General features: G+C 57.7%; 1 protein-coding gene across 1 annotated transcript in view; it reads right to left on the bottom strand.

Annotated features, from left to right (window-relative positions):
• Positions 1-11,244, bottom strand: part of HS6ST1 (heparan sulfate 6-O-sulfotransferase 1) — a 46,443-nt gene extending 35,199 nt beyond the window's left edge. Inside the window, exon 1 of the mRNA XM_047084878.1 lies at positions 10,718-11,244. Within this exon, the coding sequence (XP_046940834.1) occupies positions 10,718-11,244 (527 nt within the window). The remainder of the gene's footprint in view (positions 1-10,717) is intronic.
• Between the last annotated feature and the right edge of the window lie 7,394 nt (positions 11,245-18,638).

The following is an 18,638-nucleotide window of genomic DNA, read 5'->3' on the forward strand; positions in this document are numbered from 1 at the left end:
GCCCTGCGGTGGCAGGAGTGAATTCTCAGATGGACGATGATTTATGGGCCACTCCTCCCGGGCCAACTGGGGACGTGGTCCAGAAGCAAATGCTGCACATAAGGGGCTGGGGCCACGTGGGGAACATTCCAAGGCCCCTGGGATGACAAGGGGGGGCGGTGCAGGAAGCTCACCTACAGAGGAGAACCATGTAGAGGTAGCTCTGGTGTGTGGCTACAGCAGATGGGACTAGGCACCAGGCTGGAGGCAGTGATGTCTGGCTCCTCGGCCAGGCTGCGGGGTGACACAGGTAGATCTCACCCCGGGAAAGCCCTGCCTAGATTTCCATTGTGTGGGAAGGAGACTCCCATGATTTCAGAGCAGGGGGCTCCAGGCTCCGTTTTTGACTTCAGGATCCTTTTTCCAATCCAACCTCACAGGAACCAACAAACCAGGATCAATGGGCGTGAGACGCCAGGCAGGAAGACTGACTACTTGTTTGGCCTTCTGGGCTGGGCTCCCACCACCACTGGCGAGGTGCTGCTGAGGGCTTCCAAGGAAGGCCCTGGGGGTATTCCTGCTGCAGGAAGGATGGCTGGTTAGCCGGCCATCTGTCTATCTACTCAGTCTGCTGGGCTTCTGGCTGAGCTCCAACCACAAGCGGCCCCAGAGGGGTTTAGAGGTCACAAGGTACACTCCCTCCTTCCCCTGCAAGTGCACTTGGTGCCACTGGCTGCAGAACAGAGGCCCACCTGGCCCGCACCTGTGCATCAGTAAACCAAATGCCCAGGACCATAGGCAGTGTGGAAGGACAGTTAGAAGGAGAGGTCTGGCCAACACACCATGCACAGGGCTTCAAACTAGGATACACTAAGAAGACAAAGCATCCCTCAGGGCAGAAAACAGCCTGGGGACACAAACAGGTAGATGGCAGGGAGGAAACCTGCCACGTAACAGAATGCCCGTCTCACCAGTCACGGGTACATGTGCTAGGACCACAGCGGTCCAGCTCACAGCTGCTGGCCTGGCAAAGAGGACCGTGTCTTACAGGCCCCATGGTGGGGAACCTCAGGCATGGTGCTGGGGGTCTGAGGAGCCAGTCTGGAGAGCAGCAGTCATCTCTAAGAGGGCTGGGGCGGACCACCTGCCCTCCAGCCCACTCCTAGGGACATGTGAGGAAGGGTGGCCAGGCCTGGCCACTGCCACCTGGCCTGTGAGACGCTACTCCTGTCTGCAACAAAGCACGGGAGAAAAAGAGATGTGTCTAGACAAACTTGATGTTAAATCCAGCAGTCGGTGAATTAAATATGCATGTCATGGACCAACGTGGATAAATCTCAACAACAAGGATGAGATTTCTTCAGAAATCAAGTAGAAAGCAAGTTGCAGAAGGTCAAGTACAGTCTGATGCGGGTTCTGGAAAGTGCGTCAACAGCCCTACGTGCTGTTCAAGGGATACACATCTGCAGTGAAAGTATAAGAAAGCGTGCTGAAAAGCATGAAATGCAGACGGTGGTGACAGGGGTGGGTGGCAGCCGGGAGCCACAGCAGGGCTCCCTTGGGACCCCTGTGTTCAACTCTCAGCCTGCAGTGAGGACAGGGGTGCCGGTGACACAGATCACAGCCACCACCAAGTCAAAACATGAGCCTGCCACATCATACCCGTCAACGCCTGTGGGTCAGCAGCACAGCCCAGGCGCAGGACAGATGGGGGTCCAGTGAGGGGGAAGAACTACCACATCCCTTGGATTCTCCGGGAGGCAGGTAGGCCTCTCTGTGCTTGGCCACAGTCCCCCCCACCCTCATTCCTGCCCTTGTCACTGAGCAAGCAGCTCCAGGCTGCGTGTCGAGGGTTCTCAGAGGAACAGTCAGGCGAGCTGCTGCTGACACAAGCCGCAGACAGCAGGGCCAGCCTGCACTGTTCCCACAGGCCATGATTACAGTGCCACTTGTGTCCGGGCTGTGGAACGGGGGCGGGGGCTTTCTGGACATCCAGGGAGCAAGCTCGGCAAAGCCCTTGATGGGAAGGAACAGGGTGGTCCCCAATGCCACAGCCCCGGGTGAGCAGGGGACCCTCATGGCTGAGGCACAGCACATCTCAGCTTGTCACATCAGAAGGCCAGTGATACTTGGTGGCTGTCCCAGATACTGGGACCCTAGCTACCTAGACTACAGATGCTGTAAGGAAGCCCCCTGCCGGCCCTCAAGCTGACCCAGACAGGAGCCGAAAACCTAGCTGGTCCTGAAGGACCCCTTCCCTAACCCCAGAGAGAGGGGATGCACCGTGGCCTCTTATAAAAAAAGTCTCCAGCACCAGGCACAGTTCCAAGTACCCACCTCTGAGGCAGGTACTGTCACTATGCCCATTTTACAGAAGGGGGAACCGAGGCACAGAGGTCACACAGCCTGTGAGTGGCAGAACTGGGATTTGACCCAGCTGGTCTGGCTCTAAGCCTGAGCCCCCACCCTTGTTCTGCTGTCCACCCTGGCAGCCTGCTGTTACTGCTCTCCCATCTGCTTTGAGCTGTTTCCTCCCAGCTGGCTTCTTTGCTGCTGGGCTGCCTGTGGACAGCCTCCATCCTTATGTGCCATGGTGGGCGGTGAGAAGCTTCTGGAGCTGGCTATCTGCTGGGGTCTGGCTCGTCCACGGCCTCTTGCCACACCCAGGCAGGCAAGGAAAACGAGGCTCAGAGAGTTCTGGGTGTATGCAGGTTCCAGACTGGTGTCACTCAAGAGGTCAGATGTCCAAGTGTCCACCCTGGTGCATCAGTCTCCAGAGACACCTGGGTCCCTAGCTCCTGCCTAGCCATTGACCTCCTTTGACTCCACAGCTTTATAAACAATTAGCCCCAGAGTTTTAATCTCTCGAGTTACTATCTTTCCAGACAATTATTGATTTGCTGCGACGCCTGCCCCTCCCCCCGCGTGGGTCTTTTAACGTTGCCCGTGTAAACACGCGGAGGCAGCTGTGCTGCTCACATGTGGCCCTCACAGAAAGGCTGGATGCACGGCTGTCGGGGGCTGCCTCTCCCCAGAGCCCCGCCACCACAGCCCTGACACCACAGCTAGCCTCATGCTGTGCTGTGGCAAGCCACCGACACTCCACTTTATAGACGAGGAACTGGGCCCCACTCCTGGGCCATGAGGCCTGTGTCCCACCTAGGATCACAGAATCTAAGGGGTTAGAGTGACCACAGCTCCAACAAGACACGAACACAATCTGGGGCTGGATGAACCGTGTGGCCACAGGTGGTCACGGATGACAAGTCCCTGGTTCTTCTACAGAACCAAACAACAAACTCCATACCCCTGTTTTTGAGATGCAGAAACAATCTCACAGAGATGTTTCGCTGTGCCCACGAGACCCACTGGCTCAGACCCAAGGTGAGAGAGGCTGCCCAGGGGACTCCTCTCTCCTCTTCCAGTTCTCTCCAGAGGCCCCTGGCTGCTTCCTGGGCTGCATGAAAGGAATCCAAGAGCATGTCCCCATATGTGCCCGTCCTCCCCTGCGGCCTCAGAGACCCATCTACATAGAGAGGGCCTATAAGGTCCTGAAGTGGCTATGTGGAACTCGGTGTATCAGTCCCCACAGGTGGCCCTGGTGAACTGAGGCTGCAGCCCCAGCGTGGCTGGCTGAGTGAATGAATGGACCAACAGCCTGTGTGGGGGTGAGGCCTCTGAGCAGTCCGGCCACTCAGGAGGGAGCCTCAAGAGTGGTGGAAAGCAGTCAACGCTGCAGGGAAGGGCTGCTGGCTGGCCGGAGTCTGGCCAGAGGCAGCTGTAGCTGTGGGACAGAAAGGACGCCTGGCTGGCTTCTGTTCCCTCATCAAAGCAAACAGGCCCTAAGCCCAGGCCGGGGCAGGACGTGTGTGTGTGTGTGTGTGTGTGTGTGTGTGTGTGTGTGTGGTCATCAGCGGCTGGACAGCCCATGCCCACCGCCCGCCTGCCCAACACAGACATCCTCTAATGTCTGCCCAGGTCCCGCAGCCCGGGATTAGCACAGTAACTCTCTGGTGGATGGGTATGTGCATGCCACACTTCCAGAATAGCAAGCCCTGCCAGCTAGCGACTTGGAACACAGCCACAACAGGGAGGGGACATTTTACCTAGGGAGGAACAGAGAAATGAGACCACAAGTCCCATAGGCCAAAAGTGAGGCCTACATCCAGGGGCAGATTGGACCCTAACGCCTGGGCCCCTGTCTTTCTGTAGCTGGGACAGCATCTCACCCCTGGCAACCCAAACAGAGAGCAAAAGCTTAATAGGAAGAGAAGGAGCCAATGGAGTTCCGGAAGAGGCAAGAACGAGAGTCTGGAGAGATAACTTTCCTGCAAACACATCTCCTCAGCTGTGAGTGCTGGCAAGTGAGGCCGACGTGCAGACCTCAAGGAAGAGGAGAGCAGGGCTGCCAATGAGAAGCGTCCACATGGTTATCGGTAATTGCTGAGGAGAAGTACTCAGAAACCATCTTCTTGGGAGGGAGCCTGAGTGCCCTTCCCGCTTCCCATCCTCTCCAAAGACCAGCTGAACTGAATCCTGGCCGGAATCACACCACCTCTCCAGCAGGCCCAGGTGGCGGGCTGCTGGCTGCGGGCCCTCACGACCACCTGGGAACAACCTGCAACGGGCACTGGGTGGGGGTGGGCCCACTGGCCAGGCTGTGCTGGGGGCCCCCCTGAGTGCTGCCAGCAGTGCCAGCATCGGCTCTCCCTTGCTGGAGCCAAGAGGATGCGGCCTGATTCTTGTCTTGCTGCTACTCTGGTGAAGGCCACCAGATGTTTTCCAGTAAACTAACGACACAGGTCTGCCTGTGAAATTGCCTGTGTCTGCTCTGGGTCTGGGGAGCCGCATGTGCTGAACCTGGCTGGTCTGACTGAACTGCTGGCTATTGTTCTCACCCAAAGACAGTCTTCCCGCCTGGGGGTGGGGTGGAGCGGGACACACAGGCTTCGGAACAGACATCTCAGCATCAGCTCCTGGCTCAGGCTGAGGGACTCTGCAAGTTCCCCAACTTTCTTGGGCCTTGACTTCCTTATGTGGAAAACTGGGACAATCATCAGATACCTGCATTATTGGGGTGGTGGGCCGCATAAGATGACCCATTCCAAGAAGCCACCCAGTGCTTGGGGGACAAGAGCTAGCCTATCTGCACCCTTCCCTCTCTGGACTCTGGCTTCCTTGGATTTGGGTCCCCAGAGCCCACCACACCTTTCCTTCAGACCCCAGATGTCAGAGCTGCACCTGGCTCTCCCAGCAGGGGCTGAAGCCAACAGCTGTGGCCAGATGAGCAGGTGTTTGGGGAGACTGGACATGACCCCTCCCCAACCCCCAAGAGTGCATGCACCAAGCAGGGCTTTTAGATAAAAACCACAGATAGACACATTTTGCTGGTTTAAAAAAGTAAACTCTTTTCACACCCACAACGATATCCAATACCAACCAAGGTGCTGCTCAAGCGGGCACTCAAATACCACATGCGGCAACATGGTAAGGGCAGACTTTCCGAAAAGTAACCTTATGTTTATGCTGAGAGCATTTAAACCTGCAGATCATTCAACTCAGAAATTCCACTCCTAGGAATTTACAAAGGAAATCAGAGCTACGCAAAACATTTGCACACAACGACACCCACTACAGCATTACTTATAGGAGCCAGAGACAGGAAATCTGCACATTTAACGACAGAGCAGGACTAACAACACACCCAGCTGGGGGGGGGGGTGTCACCTGCAGCTACTAAAATAGTAAATTTTTAATAACAAAGAACAACATTTATAGAAAATTTATATTATGGTTTCAACTACAGTGTAAAAAAAAAGATGTGCATGAGGAATACAGTGAGTTTACTTTTCTCTTTTATGTTTTCCTCTCAATTATCACACAGTCATTACAACAACAACAAAACCATGAGATGTGAAAGAAAAAGACTTCAGGTCCTTTAAGGATGACAAAACCAAGCCCCCCAACCACCCTGACCTGATCACCTGCTACTCCTCAAGATCAGCAGGAAACCTCTCAGACCTCCAACGGAGAAAGAAAAAGACAAGGAGCCTCACAGGCCCCAGGGGCGGGAGCTGGGCCACTGTCCCCAGGGCTCTCTGACCCAGGAGCGACAGTCCCCACAGCAGAGCAGGCCCCGCCACAGTACAGTGGGCCAGCCCACTCTACACAGCCCCAGGTTTTACAAGTGAGGTGCCTAAAAGGACAGGAAGCCCTGGTCTTGCAACTCTCAGGTGCTTTAAAGAAAACACGAGTTACAGAGAGAATTCTACAAACTGAAGAACCATTCAAAATAATCATCAGTAAGCTATTTAAAAATTTGCCTTCTCATGCATTTGCCTAAAAAGTTTTGTTTTGAATATGAATGAAAATCTAATTCTGAACATCTTTTCTTTTTTAATGTTTATTAATTTATTTTGAAAGAGAGAAAGATGGAGAGAGGGCGAGCACAGGGGTGCATCCGTGCAGGAGAGGGGCAGGGAGGGAGGGAGAGAATCCTAAGCAGGCTCCATGCTGTCGGCAGAGTCCAATGTGGGGCTCGAACTCACGAACTGTGAGATAATGACCATTAGCTGAGATCAAGAGTAAATCAAAAGTCGACACCTGACTGACTGAACCACCTGGGCACCCCCTAATTCTGAACGTCTTGATCTCAGATTCCCTTCATCTCCAGGCAAGGCCTCCCTCCGCAGGTGATTCAGACCATGATGACAGTCTATCCAGGTCCCCTAGGGGGCTAGGCCCTATATATGGGTCCTAGTCATGGGCTCTGGTTAACATCTGTCCTGCTGTAGGCAAATGTGGGTTTTGTCCCTTGATCGCACGTAAGAAAGTAACTGTGAAGGCAAGTTGGGTGTGGAGTGCCACAGAAAGAAGTGTCACAGAAATGCCCAATCTTAAGTCTGCCCAAGCTGGCTGGGCCCACTGAGGGCCCCTGAAGCCCTGTGGGACTGGCACTGTACTCAAGGCTGACTTGAACCTGATTCACTAAAAGACTCATGGAAGGGCACAGCTCCTGCAGAGGGTGCGGGACCAGGAAGAGAACATTCTAGTTGGTATCAACACGTGGGCAGTACCCACTCGTCATCTGGCCAGTGCCAATGTGCTGTGGACATGCCAGCATAGCAGATGAAGGACGGCCAGTGGCATCTAAGGCAGCAGGGTGCTGGCAGCGAAGGCTTCCTGGAGGAAGGGACAGCAGAGCTGAGGCTGAAGGGAGAGGAGGACCCAGCAGCAGTGGGCAGAGAGCACAGCATGCTGGGGCACAAGGTAGCAAAGGCTGAGCTGACAGCAGATTTCTGGAACACAGACAGGAATTCAGGAGAGTGGAGGGTGGGTGACCAGGGCTAAGAGGACACAGGCTACCAATGCTGCTTCTACATGGCAACATTATAGATTGCAGGGAGCCCGCCAGGGGCTCCTGGGGTGGGGGTGGGGGACTGCTGCACAGAGGGCCTGGCTGAGCCAGGGAGGCGGCCTGGAAGTCATACTCGGGACCCAAATGCCCAAGGGGGCTCCAAATGAAGCCTCCACAATTTCAGGAACATTTCTGGGGCAATCCAGGCAAGGCCCTGACTGTCCCCTTCAGGCACATGGGGAGAGGTAGGAGAGACATTCTGGCTCTTAGGAGCACTTCTGCGAGTCTCTGAAGCGACACAGGAGCATGGGGTGCTGAGACTCTAATCAAAGTGGCCCCTGGCAGCAGTTGAATACCTGCCTGTTGCGCTGCTCCAAGGTCAGTGCTTCCTGGAGTGGGGTGGGGAGGGGGGGGGTGGCTTTCAAGCACATTGGCTGATGCTAGCAGGTCAGGTGTGGCAGCCCCCTCAGTGGATACAGGACATAAGAGGGACCTACAGACACTTGGCTCATATGCCTTTTCCTCTTTTAACTCAGGAAGAAACCACTGTTAGAAATTGAAAACTGTATTCCGGGAAGGTGTGTTTCCTCACCTTGAAGTCTGTCACCTCAACACCTGCCCAGCTTAGAACCCCCGAGGCTGACGCCGTGTGATGGGGCAGTTCTGGAGCCGTAGAAACCCCCACTTCCCTGAGCCACAAGGCCTGCCTCTTCTAGGCCCCCAAATACTGCAGACACTAGCACCAGGAGCTGCAAGAGGCTTGGCGGAGTTTCTAAAAGCACACCTCATGGCAGGGAGGCATTCATCCAAGCCCTGCAACATGCTTGGCCCTGGAACCCAGGGAGAAAGGAAGGGTCCTCACCCTAGGCCCAGACACCCAGGGACCTGTCAGGGCAGCTCTTGGAGGCTCCCCCCCCCCCCTCCAGTTAACCAGCCATGTGGTCACTCCAGCACCCTCAGGGCCATGGGGAAGGCAAGCCGTAGCCTGCTGGAAGGAGGGTGAGGGTGAAATCTGGAGTTCCCGAAACCAGAGATCCCACAGAATCTGGGCACTGACGAATTCATCCAGAGAGGTGCTGGGCTGGGGGTCGGGGGGCAGATGGGAGAACTGCATGCTGACCTTCGAAGTACCTTGGTCCAGCTCCAGATGAGGGGAACACTCAGCAAGTGAACCTCAGTTGGATGGGCTTGTAAATGCACAAAGCCAAGATTACCCTGGCCTCTCAGGGAAGCTCATTAAAAAAGCAATCTACCTAGTGCCTGGAACAGAAATGAAGGGGGGGAGAGCGCACAGAAGACGATGCTCTGTCACCTGCCTCACACCACAGCCCACTCCAGAGTGGACAGCAGAGGGAGGCCTCCTGCGAACCCCGGAAACCCCTCCTCCACTGGGCCAGCATGCTGCTGAGCACAGCAACTTCTAGGCAGAGGGGCTGGCAGCCCACCACAGCAAGAGGCATCGGCTGACTAGGCACGGCTTTTTCTATTCTTGCTCAGACACCCACCCTGAGTGGGGCGGTGCTGGGCCTCCCTCGTGCAGCACCTGGGGGGCCCCATCTGCTCCACTTGGTCCCCCCACTCTTGTCTGGAAGGGTGGCTGGGCCTCCTGCTCTGGTGGACAGACTCCAGAGAAGGGAGGTCAGGGGCCCTTCATCCTGGTGACCTGAAGGGAAACAGCCTCAGGAGACAGGCTGCAGGAAGGGCGTCCGGTTGTACAAACTGGATTCAGGCCTCTAGGCAGCCCCCAGAACAGGTTCTGCACACTGTCCCCTCTGGGGTTCGCCCAAGCTAATTCCCTCTAGCAGACAGGATGGTGCCCACCCCCATCCTCACTCCTGCAGAAAAGGAGGAGGCCTATGTGGCTTGGTCAGTGCCTAGTTCTTAGAGCCTACAGCCCTGGTGTGTCAACCCCAGACCTGGCTCAGTCTAGTACAGAGTGGCTGGATCATACCAGGAAAGCACACCAAGTGCTGTACAGGAAGCAAGGATTTAAGGGCTTTGGAATGGTAGATTTGTAACCACTGGGGCCTTAAGAGACCTGGAACATCACCTCTCAGGTTCCGAGCTGCTAGGAGCAGGGGATGGGGCAGCCAAGGCAAAGTAAGATGACCTGTGCCCTCAGCTCTAGGGCCCTCATTTCCTCACAGTCCAGGAAAGACCACATGAAAAGGACTGAAGAACTGAACAGGAGAGCAATGCCATGGACCACGTTCAGCTCTGGACTCGTGAGATACCCAACCTTTATCCTCCAAACACACCAGGGACCCTGCACCCTCCTGACCCAAAAGTATGCCAACAAACATGATTTACAGAGGTCACAGAAGCTATCCTACCCCCAGCCTGTCTGTAAGTGCAGTCCTGAGGCAAATATGGAAGATAAACAAAAGGCAGGCAACAAGATCTCACTCCCGGCCTTCCCCAGCCCTGACGTCTTGGGGAAAAGGCCCCTAGGGCACCAATATGAGCTGGAGGAAGAGAAGTCAAATTTTAAGCACTGGAAACCCAGCCTGGCCTCCAGGGTTGTGGCTACAGTGTACTCAGCAGGAAAGCTGTCCCCCAGAGGTCAGCCCTGTGCCTTTAACCTCCACAGAAATGGGGGGCTCCCAAGCAAAGTATGTGGCTGTACAGGCCCCCCTGACCAACTCAGCTCCCCTAACCTAGCTGTTCCTTTGCACTCCTCTTTCAGAGGGAGCTGCCAACTGGTTCTGGCCCAACTGTGAGCACAGGCAGCACTGCCTCCTCCCCGCCCCCAGCCCCAGGTCACACTCAGGCCTTTGTTCTACCTGCACACACGGCAGGCAGAGCCAACCCCCTTCCCTGGCAGCTCCTCCCCAGCTCTCTCAAGGCAGGTTGGGGGGCTGGGGGGCTCACAGGTGCAGGCGGAAAGGCACTTCACTTGTCTCACTTCTGCTTTGGGTATGCGAGCGGCCATGGTAAGCGAACACTGCAGGTGGGCTACACACACCAAGGAACCCACTTTCCCACCCGACCCACGCAAGGCCAGCCTGGACCCGCTGCTGGGGAGAGCCAGATTATACACTGGCCCGCGGTGCAAGGCAAGTGATATCCCCAGGGCAGTGGCCAGTGACCCGAGGGAAACCGAGGCTATGCGCAGCCGGCGGGGCGGGAGCGGTGGAGGAAAAAAGTAGAGAGGCGACGCGGAGAAGGTGAGAATAGAGGGCAGGGTGACTACGGGCCGGGCTGCAGAGGACCAACTGGGAGCCTTGGGCTCCCAGCAGGTCGGGAGGGGGTCCACAAGCGGCCCGCGGGGAGGACAGGAGAGGGGGGACGGCGAGGGCAGTGCGGGCCCAGGACAACCCGGCGGGGGCATGGCCCGGGGCTGTAGCCGCAAGCTGGGACCCTGCCGCTCCGGGCGCTCACCTGGGCGTGCGCAGCGCGGCGGGGTCGCGACGGTCCAGCACGCCGGGCACGCAGTTGGTGAGCTCGGTCCAGTCGGCGTGCAGCCCGCAGCTCCAGCCCGTAGAGAAGCGAGAGAAGAGCCAGGTCTCGCGGCGGTTGGGCCGGTAGCAGGTGCACTTCTTCTGGCCGGGCCGGCAGTCGCAGGGCACCTCAAGGCGCACGTTCTGCACGAGGTGGCGGCCGAAGGTGGTGCCACCGGTCTTCTGGATATGCAGGAAGACGATCACGTCGTCGCCCTTCATATCGAAGCGCAGCGAGCGCTCCAGCTCGCGCACCGGGAAGTAGTACTTCTTCTCGTAGTGCGGGTCGGGCGTGGGGAAGAGGTCCAGGTCGTCGGGCGGCGCGCGGCCGCCGGGCGCGCCCAGGCTCAGCCCCGGGCCCGCGTACTGGTACAGGATGAGCATGAAGCACGCTGAGCCCGCCACCACCAGCACGAACTTGCTGGCGCGCTCAACCATGGTCCTGCCGCCGGCGCGCCGCCGCCGCATGTGTCACCATCGCCGGCGGCCCGGGCGCGGGGCGCGGGGCCTGGGAGGGCGGGGGGGCGCGGGCGCAGCTGCCTCCTCCGCCGCCGCCGCCCGCGCTCCGGCCCGGCCCGGCTACTCGGCGCCCAGGCCGCCCGCAGCGGCGCGGGCCCCGGCCCTGCGCGGCGCCATGGCTGCTCTCCGCCCAGCCCCGGCTCCGGCTCCCCGGGCCCGACCCCGGCTCGGCTCCGGCTCTGCTCCGGCCCCGGCCCCAGCCCGCGCCCCCTGCGGCCCGCCGCCGGCCGCTGTGCTCCGCGCCGCGCCGCGCCGAGAACGCTCTGCGCCGCCCCGCGCGCCGCCGCGTCTCCGCAGTCCGCCGCCGCCCCGCCCCGGCCCGCCCCCGGCCCGCCCCCGCGGCGCCTCTTGCCGTCGCCGCCCGCGCGGGTTCTCGGCTCCGCCCCCCGGAGCTCGCGGGGCCTCAGGCCGGTGCTGGGCTCGGGACCCGGTCTCGGGCAGCGGCCAGGTGGGGAACTGATTGCTGTCAGGGAGGCCGGGGCGGGGGGGCGGGGAGCGACTGGGGAATCGGGGAGCAGGCGCGCGGCGGCCCTTCTGGGCAGGAGCGGGGAGCGCAGCGGCCGGCACCTCTGGCGCTTGGGGCCCCCTCCCTCCACGTTCCGGCCGCGCGTGGACTACCCTTCCGCGCTCCTCCGGAGGAAAGCCACTGACCTTGCACGCTGGGCGCTTCAAAGTTCCAAGAGCGAGAGGGCCGAGGCCGAACTGCCATTGGTGCGACCTGCGGGCGGTGGGGCCAGAGCGAGAGGAAGAGAAGGGAGGGCTGGGGGCGCAGAGTTCTGGGCGCGCGCTCGCGATCGGGACCCCCTCTCCCTCGTGGTTTTGGGACAATGACCCGGGGTCCCTCTTGGAGAGATACTGAGGTGTCCGCAGAGGCCTAAGGCCCAGTTTTATGCAGTCCCTTCTTCTTTGAAAGGAGGTTCAGACAATGTGCATTTCCCCCCTCCATGTTTATTAAAACCCCAACGAAAAAGTTATAAAGTGTTGAGCCCATATTTAAAATTGTGAAAGTCCACAAAACATTCCAGCTTTCGTCTTTGGGAGGTCGGTCTGTCTGGCAGCCCTGGCCCTGTCCTGTTTTTGGTGGTGCCCTCAGGGACGCCTCGGGCCTCCCTGCCCTGTGGTCCACTCTCCGCTCAAGCCTCCTGGCTTACACCACGTGGGGAGTTCCTCATCAGACCGACCCCCACCTGGCCCACCACATTTAGGGTAGGGCACTGGCCTTGACCTCCACGGAGCAGGAGGTGAGCTGGGGTGTGAAATGACCTGTTAGAATAGAGCTGGGGTGGGTTGGGACACGCACATCATCGTCCCCTGCCAGGGGCTACCCTGTTTTGCTTCTGTTGGGGCTCCTGAAAGCATGGTGGATTTGGGGGGATGGGAGGGTTGTGTCGATTATGCCTCAGTAAACTGTTAAAAAATAAATCACAACAGAAAGCCCTCTTGGAAGCAAACCCAGAGAACTGGAAAACAACCACCAATGCTCCAAAACCCACCTAACAGAGAAGCATGCGGTTTTCACAAGGGGCTGGAGGGGCATCAGCTCCAGATGGTCTGGTGCAGCACCCTGAACAGGATGCAGAGTGAGCTAGAGCAGCTGGGGCGGGGTGGGGGTGGGGGGTCCAGGGCCCAAGTCCCTGCCCAAACTGAAGCTGCTTTAAAACCGACCCTCCCCCTGGGGCCAGGGGCATTTGGGCCAGGCTTCCTCAGTGATGATTCATTTTTGCCAGGAGTGGGGGCTGGCTCTGTGCTGTGCCTGCAGCTGCCTGCCTCTGCCTGCACTCACTGGTCGCTGTTTTGGGCTGAGGCCTAGGGAGTCTCCCTTCATGGGCCTGAAGGCAGCAGCCCAGATACTGAGGGCAGAGCTTCCCTGGGTCAAACTCCTAGGCACCCAGATGACAATCCTCCACCAAGTGGTAAATCATGCTTAAGCCTGCTTATTATCCAGAACTACTGAGTACTAGGCATCATAGGTATGTCATTTCCAATCTAGTTGGCAAGCCTGTAGGCCAGACTATAATACCCATTTCACAGAATAGGAAAATGAGGTTCAGATGGGTGAAGACCCTGGGCAAGGTCACATGGCTGGCTGGTGGTCTCCTCTCTCCAGTACAACCTCTTCCTGACCCACAGCAGCAGGATGGTTAGAGCCTGAACAAAAGACTGCCGGATATGCCCCCTCATCCCTTGAGGCCTGAGTATCTGGGCCAGGCACGGAGACCACAGGGTGGGCCAACCCTCTCTCAGTCTTAAGAAAGTCAAGGTTCTGATCCTGGGCTGTCTGGCTTCAGAGTCCAGCCCGTATTCACCCCTGTAGTCACCTCAGCTCCCCCAGGCTAGATGCCAAGGCTGAATGGGGGGGCAGTGAGACGGTCTAGAAAGGCCACTCCTCAGCTCCCAACGACAGTCTCTGTTGCCAGATAGGGAATTGGGTGCAGAATGTTCAAGAGAGAGCTGGAGTATTACTGAAGGCCACTGAACCCATCTGTGCTTGTCCTGGGTTTCCATCTTGTGCCTCATGGAATGGGGAAACTGAGGCCTAGAGAGAAAGAAGGAGAAGAAAGGCCTGACACAGGGTCCCCCGTGGGTGGGTGCCCCTCCTGTGAGCTGTGATGGGAACCAGAGCGGCCAGGTCCCTGGATAACAGCCCCCCCCCCCCCACCGGAAGCTGTGTAATTCAGCTTCGTACTTGCCAGCATAGCTGACAGGGAAACCCCCTATTTAGCCAGGAAGCCTTTCATTCCTAGAATTCTTCTAGGAGGAGAATCCAAGTTGCCTCCAGGATTTTACTCAATTTTCCCCTCTGACTTAAGTGCTGCACTTGCACTGTGAGACCCCCAAGGCTGTAGATGCTTTCCTCACACCTCCAAGTCAATCCAATGAGCCACTGATCCTAAAAGTCAAGTTGCTTCAATGAATCAGTGGACATCTGGGAGCAGGGTGGACACGACTCTGCCTAACCCTGGGGAGCTGGGTGCTCCATCAACTGACTCCGTGTGTTGGACCCTCAGTCTCATCCCGACAAATTGGCAGAAACACACACATTGAAAGGCAGTTGTGTGTTGGGGCACCGGGTGGCTTAGTCACTTAAGGTCCGACTCTTGATTTCTGCTCAGGTCATGATCAAGACCCGCTAACAGTGGGGGCCTCCTTGGGATTCTCTCTCTCTCTCTCTCCCTCTGCCCCTCCCCCTCTCAAAATAAAGAAATAAGCTTAAAAAAAAAAAAAAAAGGCAGTTGTGGATTTCAGGTGAAGTCCCAGCACAGCCAAGTGCCTTCGCACTTAGTGGGTCCTGTCACTTGCTGTCTGTGTTCTCCCACTGTTTGACCTGCGGGTACCCAACGTTCCCCACAGTCCTAAGATTGCCAGTGACTACAGGAGGGCTAATTGTTTGCTGGAGGCAGCGCCCAGACCTTAGTGTTTTCAGAGTTCAGGGAAAAGCAATTGCAGCTCTTCCGCTCTGTGACTATCTTTGTTCTCTGAATATCCACTTCATAAATTCTTTAATATATGATCTCTGACTTACTGTAGAAGAAAAAGAAAAGAACACGGCTAGTGGTGGGATGCGATGATCAAATAAAGCAAGTCATTGTACTTCTGCTCCGGGAAAGTGCAAGCCGCGATACGATTTCGGGCTTCGGTAATGAAATGGAAATTCTTTTGAATCTAAAATAGCCTCAGAACCCAAACGCAAGCTTTCCTTCCCTACACGCCACGCGTCCTCAGAGTCTGAGAACCAGGAGATCAACCCACGGCGCTCCTCCTTCCCGGGCGTGCAGTCCCACGGAAGGGCGCGCGGGGGCAGCACGGCCGCCGCTGGCCGGCCGGCCGCCCAGCAGCTGACATTGCAAGACTGGGGGATTTTCCACGCTTGGTTCCCTGCTTTTCTTTCGTCCGGTCGCCCATTGTTGTTTCCGAAGGGGTTGAGGAGGGCAGCCGCTCCTGTCCTCAGAGCCTCCCTCGGGGATGGCCCCGATTCTCACGGCGGGGCGGAGAGAGGGGTTTTGTTCCGGGACAAACTTTTAAAGGGGACTTTGGATCGCAGCGGAATCGGCGTCGCCTGCAGTTAGACCCGCTGGAGGGGCCGGCCCACGGCCTCGAGCGGCCTGCGCTGACCCCAGTGGCTGGCCAAGGAGTAGCTGGGGAGGGGGCGCCAGGGCCCTGAGCGGAGCGACTCATGACCACTTTAGTTGAACCTTGGCACCCTCCTCTATGGAGGCCCATCTCTCCTGGGGTGTCCACACTTGACCCTTGGTGCCTCCTGCCTTTGCCCCCACTCTGTACCCTCTGCCCTGGTCTCCTTGTGAATCCTACCCACTTCAGGCCTCCTCCTCCAGGAAGCCCACCCCTTCCCACAGAAGACCTGTCCCTGTGACCAGGTGCCTGTCCTTCTGTAGTACCACTGAGTGCCAGCACCCTGGGCTCTGCGAGGTACCGGGTTCCCTCCACCCCAGCCCTGCACACAGGTCTGCCTGGTGTCTTCCAGGGTGGCTGTCTTGTGGGTTGAAGGACTCAGGCTTGAATAGGCCACCAGGACAACGGACAGGCCCGCTGCCCCCAAGTTTGCCTGACCTTCAGAAGTGCCTGGGCAGCCCAGCATTGGTGAGGGGCGCCCTAGAGCAGCCATCTCTAATTGTCGGTGGCAGTCCTGAGCCCGGTGGCCTGCCTTGTTAGTGGGCAGTGGCTGGAGGGCAGAGCACAGCCAGCGACAGCAGGACCCTGCAGGTCCCTTCCTTCCAGCTCCTCCTCCCTTGGTGTTGTCCCCTGCTGAATTTTAAGGCCTCCTTAAACCCTTTTGGAAAGAGGGTGAGAGTATAAATAGGTTAGTGAGAAGCTGAGCAATTCAGATGGAAATGACGTAGCCCTGGTCTTCTACCTGCCCCCAAGAGCAGAGCTTTATGACCCGGTTGTGGCCCTAGCGTGGCCCTTCCACAGCCCTTGCCCTGCTGGACCTGGATGACTGTCTGATCACTCACACTCAGCCCTGCCCTTTCTAGCTCCCAGGCCTGATAGGGGGTGGGTGGGTCGTGCAGGGGGCCTGCTTGCCTGCTGCCTGGTGGGGACTCCTTGTCCAGCAGTGGGACCCTGTTCTGCATCTCCCTCCCCACTTGGACCACAGAGAGGGCACTGAAGCCCCCCTTCCTCCTCAGCATGTCCCTGCTATTGGGGTTATTGACAGGGCAGTTCCTGAACCCTGCAGTGGCAGGTTCTGCCAGCTTGGCCAGGGGGATGGGCATAATGTTATCCCGAGGCCATCGCCCTCATTCTTACACTTGGAACTTCTCCCAAAGGGACACACCTTTAGAAATTCCAGAGCAAAGTCAGCCTGGCAAAGCCTGGGTCACAGGGAGGGGTGGGGTGAAAAATGAGAGGTGTGTCTACAGAGAATCCAGCTCCCAGTGGGACCTCATCCCTGATTTATGCTATTGTATTTGCCGCCCAACCCAGCTGGGATGGATGGGCTGCCAGAGAGGGTGGTGGGGGCACTTTGGAAAGATGCACTGCTGGGAATATTCCCTGGGGGGTGGGGTAGGGGCCCTTCTGAGGGCTTAATGGTGGAGGCTGAGATACGCCACCAGGACCTGCTGGCTCTGCCCCCAACCCTGGCTCCCTGAAGCCACATGGAGCTGGACATGGGGTGAGAGAGGATCTGTGCAGAGGCCCTGATGCTTTGCAAGGCTGAGGTGGGATGGGGGGGTGGGCGTCAGGTCCTTCCAGGCAGCTTCATCTCTGTGTTACTCGAGGGACCAGCTTGGGTCTCTTTCTCTGCCTCCTGCGCTCAGCTGGGCACACCCTCCCTCAGGAGGCCTGCCCCTAGCACCTGCTTCTGTCACCCTCACCCTGTGGGTTCTTCCCGGTTGGGCTGCAAGATAGCAGCCTGCCCCCTCCTTTATCTGGCCTGTCTCTTTTTAACTCGATTCATCTTGACTGTTATTAACAATTCGCTGTCCTGATAGATTCAAGTTCACATGACAAGTCAGTTGACTTTTTCTGACGGAAGCTGCTTTCCTGGGCAGAGCCACATGGCCTTTGATGGGGTCTGGGCCCTGAGTATGTGCACAGAGGCACAGAGGCACAGAGGCAGGGGATACAGGCAGCTTTATGGAGAGCACCTGGGTTTCAGAGAGGTCGCTCGTGTGGCCTGCCTGCTCCAGGGCACTGTGAGAAGGGGGCTATCTCTTCTGGAAACCAGGCCTTGGAAGGCACTGCCCTGTGTCCCCTAGTGCCAGCAGCTGTGAACCTGGCTAGCCATGGCACTTTCTCCCAGCTCTGTAGTGACCACCTTTCTTTTTGCTCCAAATGGGAATGTTCTTGCTGTTCATTTCTCTCACTTTCCCTCTTTTTACCACCCTCCTTAAAGAGGAGCTTTTTGTGGGAATTAGACACTGGCCCAGCCAGGCCCTGGTGGTGCTCTGAGAAGCCAACGGGAGGAGGGAGCCTCTCCCTCTGGGCCACCACCAGGAGGGTGGTGGGCATACAGGGAGTCTGGCCCACGGCCACAGCTTTTGCTTCAGTCCCACCGCCCCCAGGAGTGGGGGGCACGCTGTGGCACAGGGTGCACCAGGATGTCCACTGGCCGAAAGCCTGGGCTAGTGACAAGGCCTTGACATGGCTGTCCTGGAAAGAGCAGGTGTGCAGGAGGCATGCTTCTGCAGAAGCAAAAGGGGGGCGGGGCTCACTTCCTGTGGGCAGTAGGGCTGGCGACCACAGCTCAGACCTGCCCACTGCTGGAGGTCAGCTCAGAGCCCCAAGCTGTGTCTGTGACAAGACCCATCTATGCCAGTGGTGCTGTACAGACAGCCTCCCTGGCCGGGTCTCCTTTCATCAATTTGCGTGCACAGCAGCGCTGTGAGGGGGTCCTGTGGCCACCCCCTCCTTACAGATGAGGCTGCCAAGACTCAGGGAGGCCAAGTCACTCTCCAAGGCCACAGAACCAGCTGTGAGAGGAGGCAAGAGGTGAACAGAAGCCTCTGCCCCAGTGCTGAGGTCTGCCAGGCAGGTAAGGAGGGCTGGGGAAGAGGGGGCCTGTGACGCCTGCCTTCCATGTCCTGGCCCACCCTGGGGCTGGGTGATGGCCTCCTTATAGGTGTTTGGCTCCTGACTTTGGCTTTTGGGTCACTGGGGATTGGGATACACCTTCTTCCCATCAGGCTGGTCCCTTGAGGCTCACCTGAGCTGGGAGCCCAAAGAGGACACTTGGCCTTAGCCGTATAAAAAAAGTCAAGTGGGTGTTAGGAGCAAGGGACACTGTGTTCACACCCCAGCTCTGTCTACCTAGCTATGTGACCCAGGGCAAATTACTTAACCTCTCTGAGCCTCGAATTCCTTGTCCATAAAAGGAGGAT

This window comes from Lynx rufus, unplaced genomic scaffold (genome assembly GCF_022079265.1).
Source record: "Lynx rufus isolate CCGP_SWC_20201006 ecotype Redwood Valley unplaced genomic scaffold, mLynRuf1.p SCAF_2, whole genome shotgun sequence".
NCBI classification, from domain to species: domain Eukaryota; kingdom Metazoa; phylum Chordata; class Mammalia; order Carnivora; family Felidae; genus Lynx; species Lynx rufus.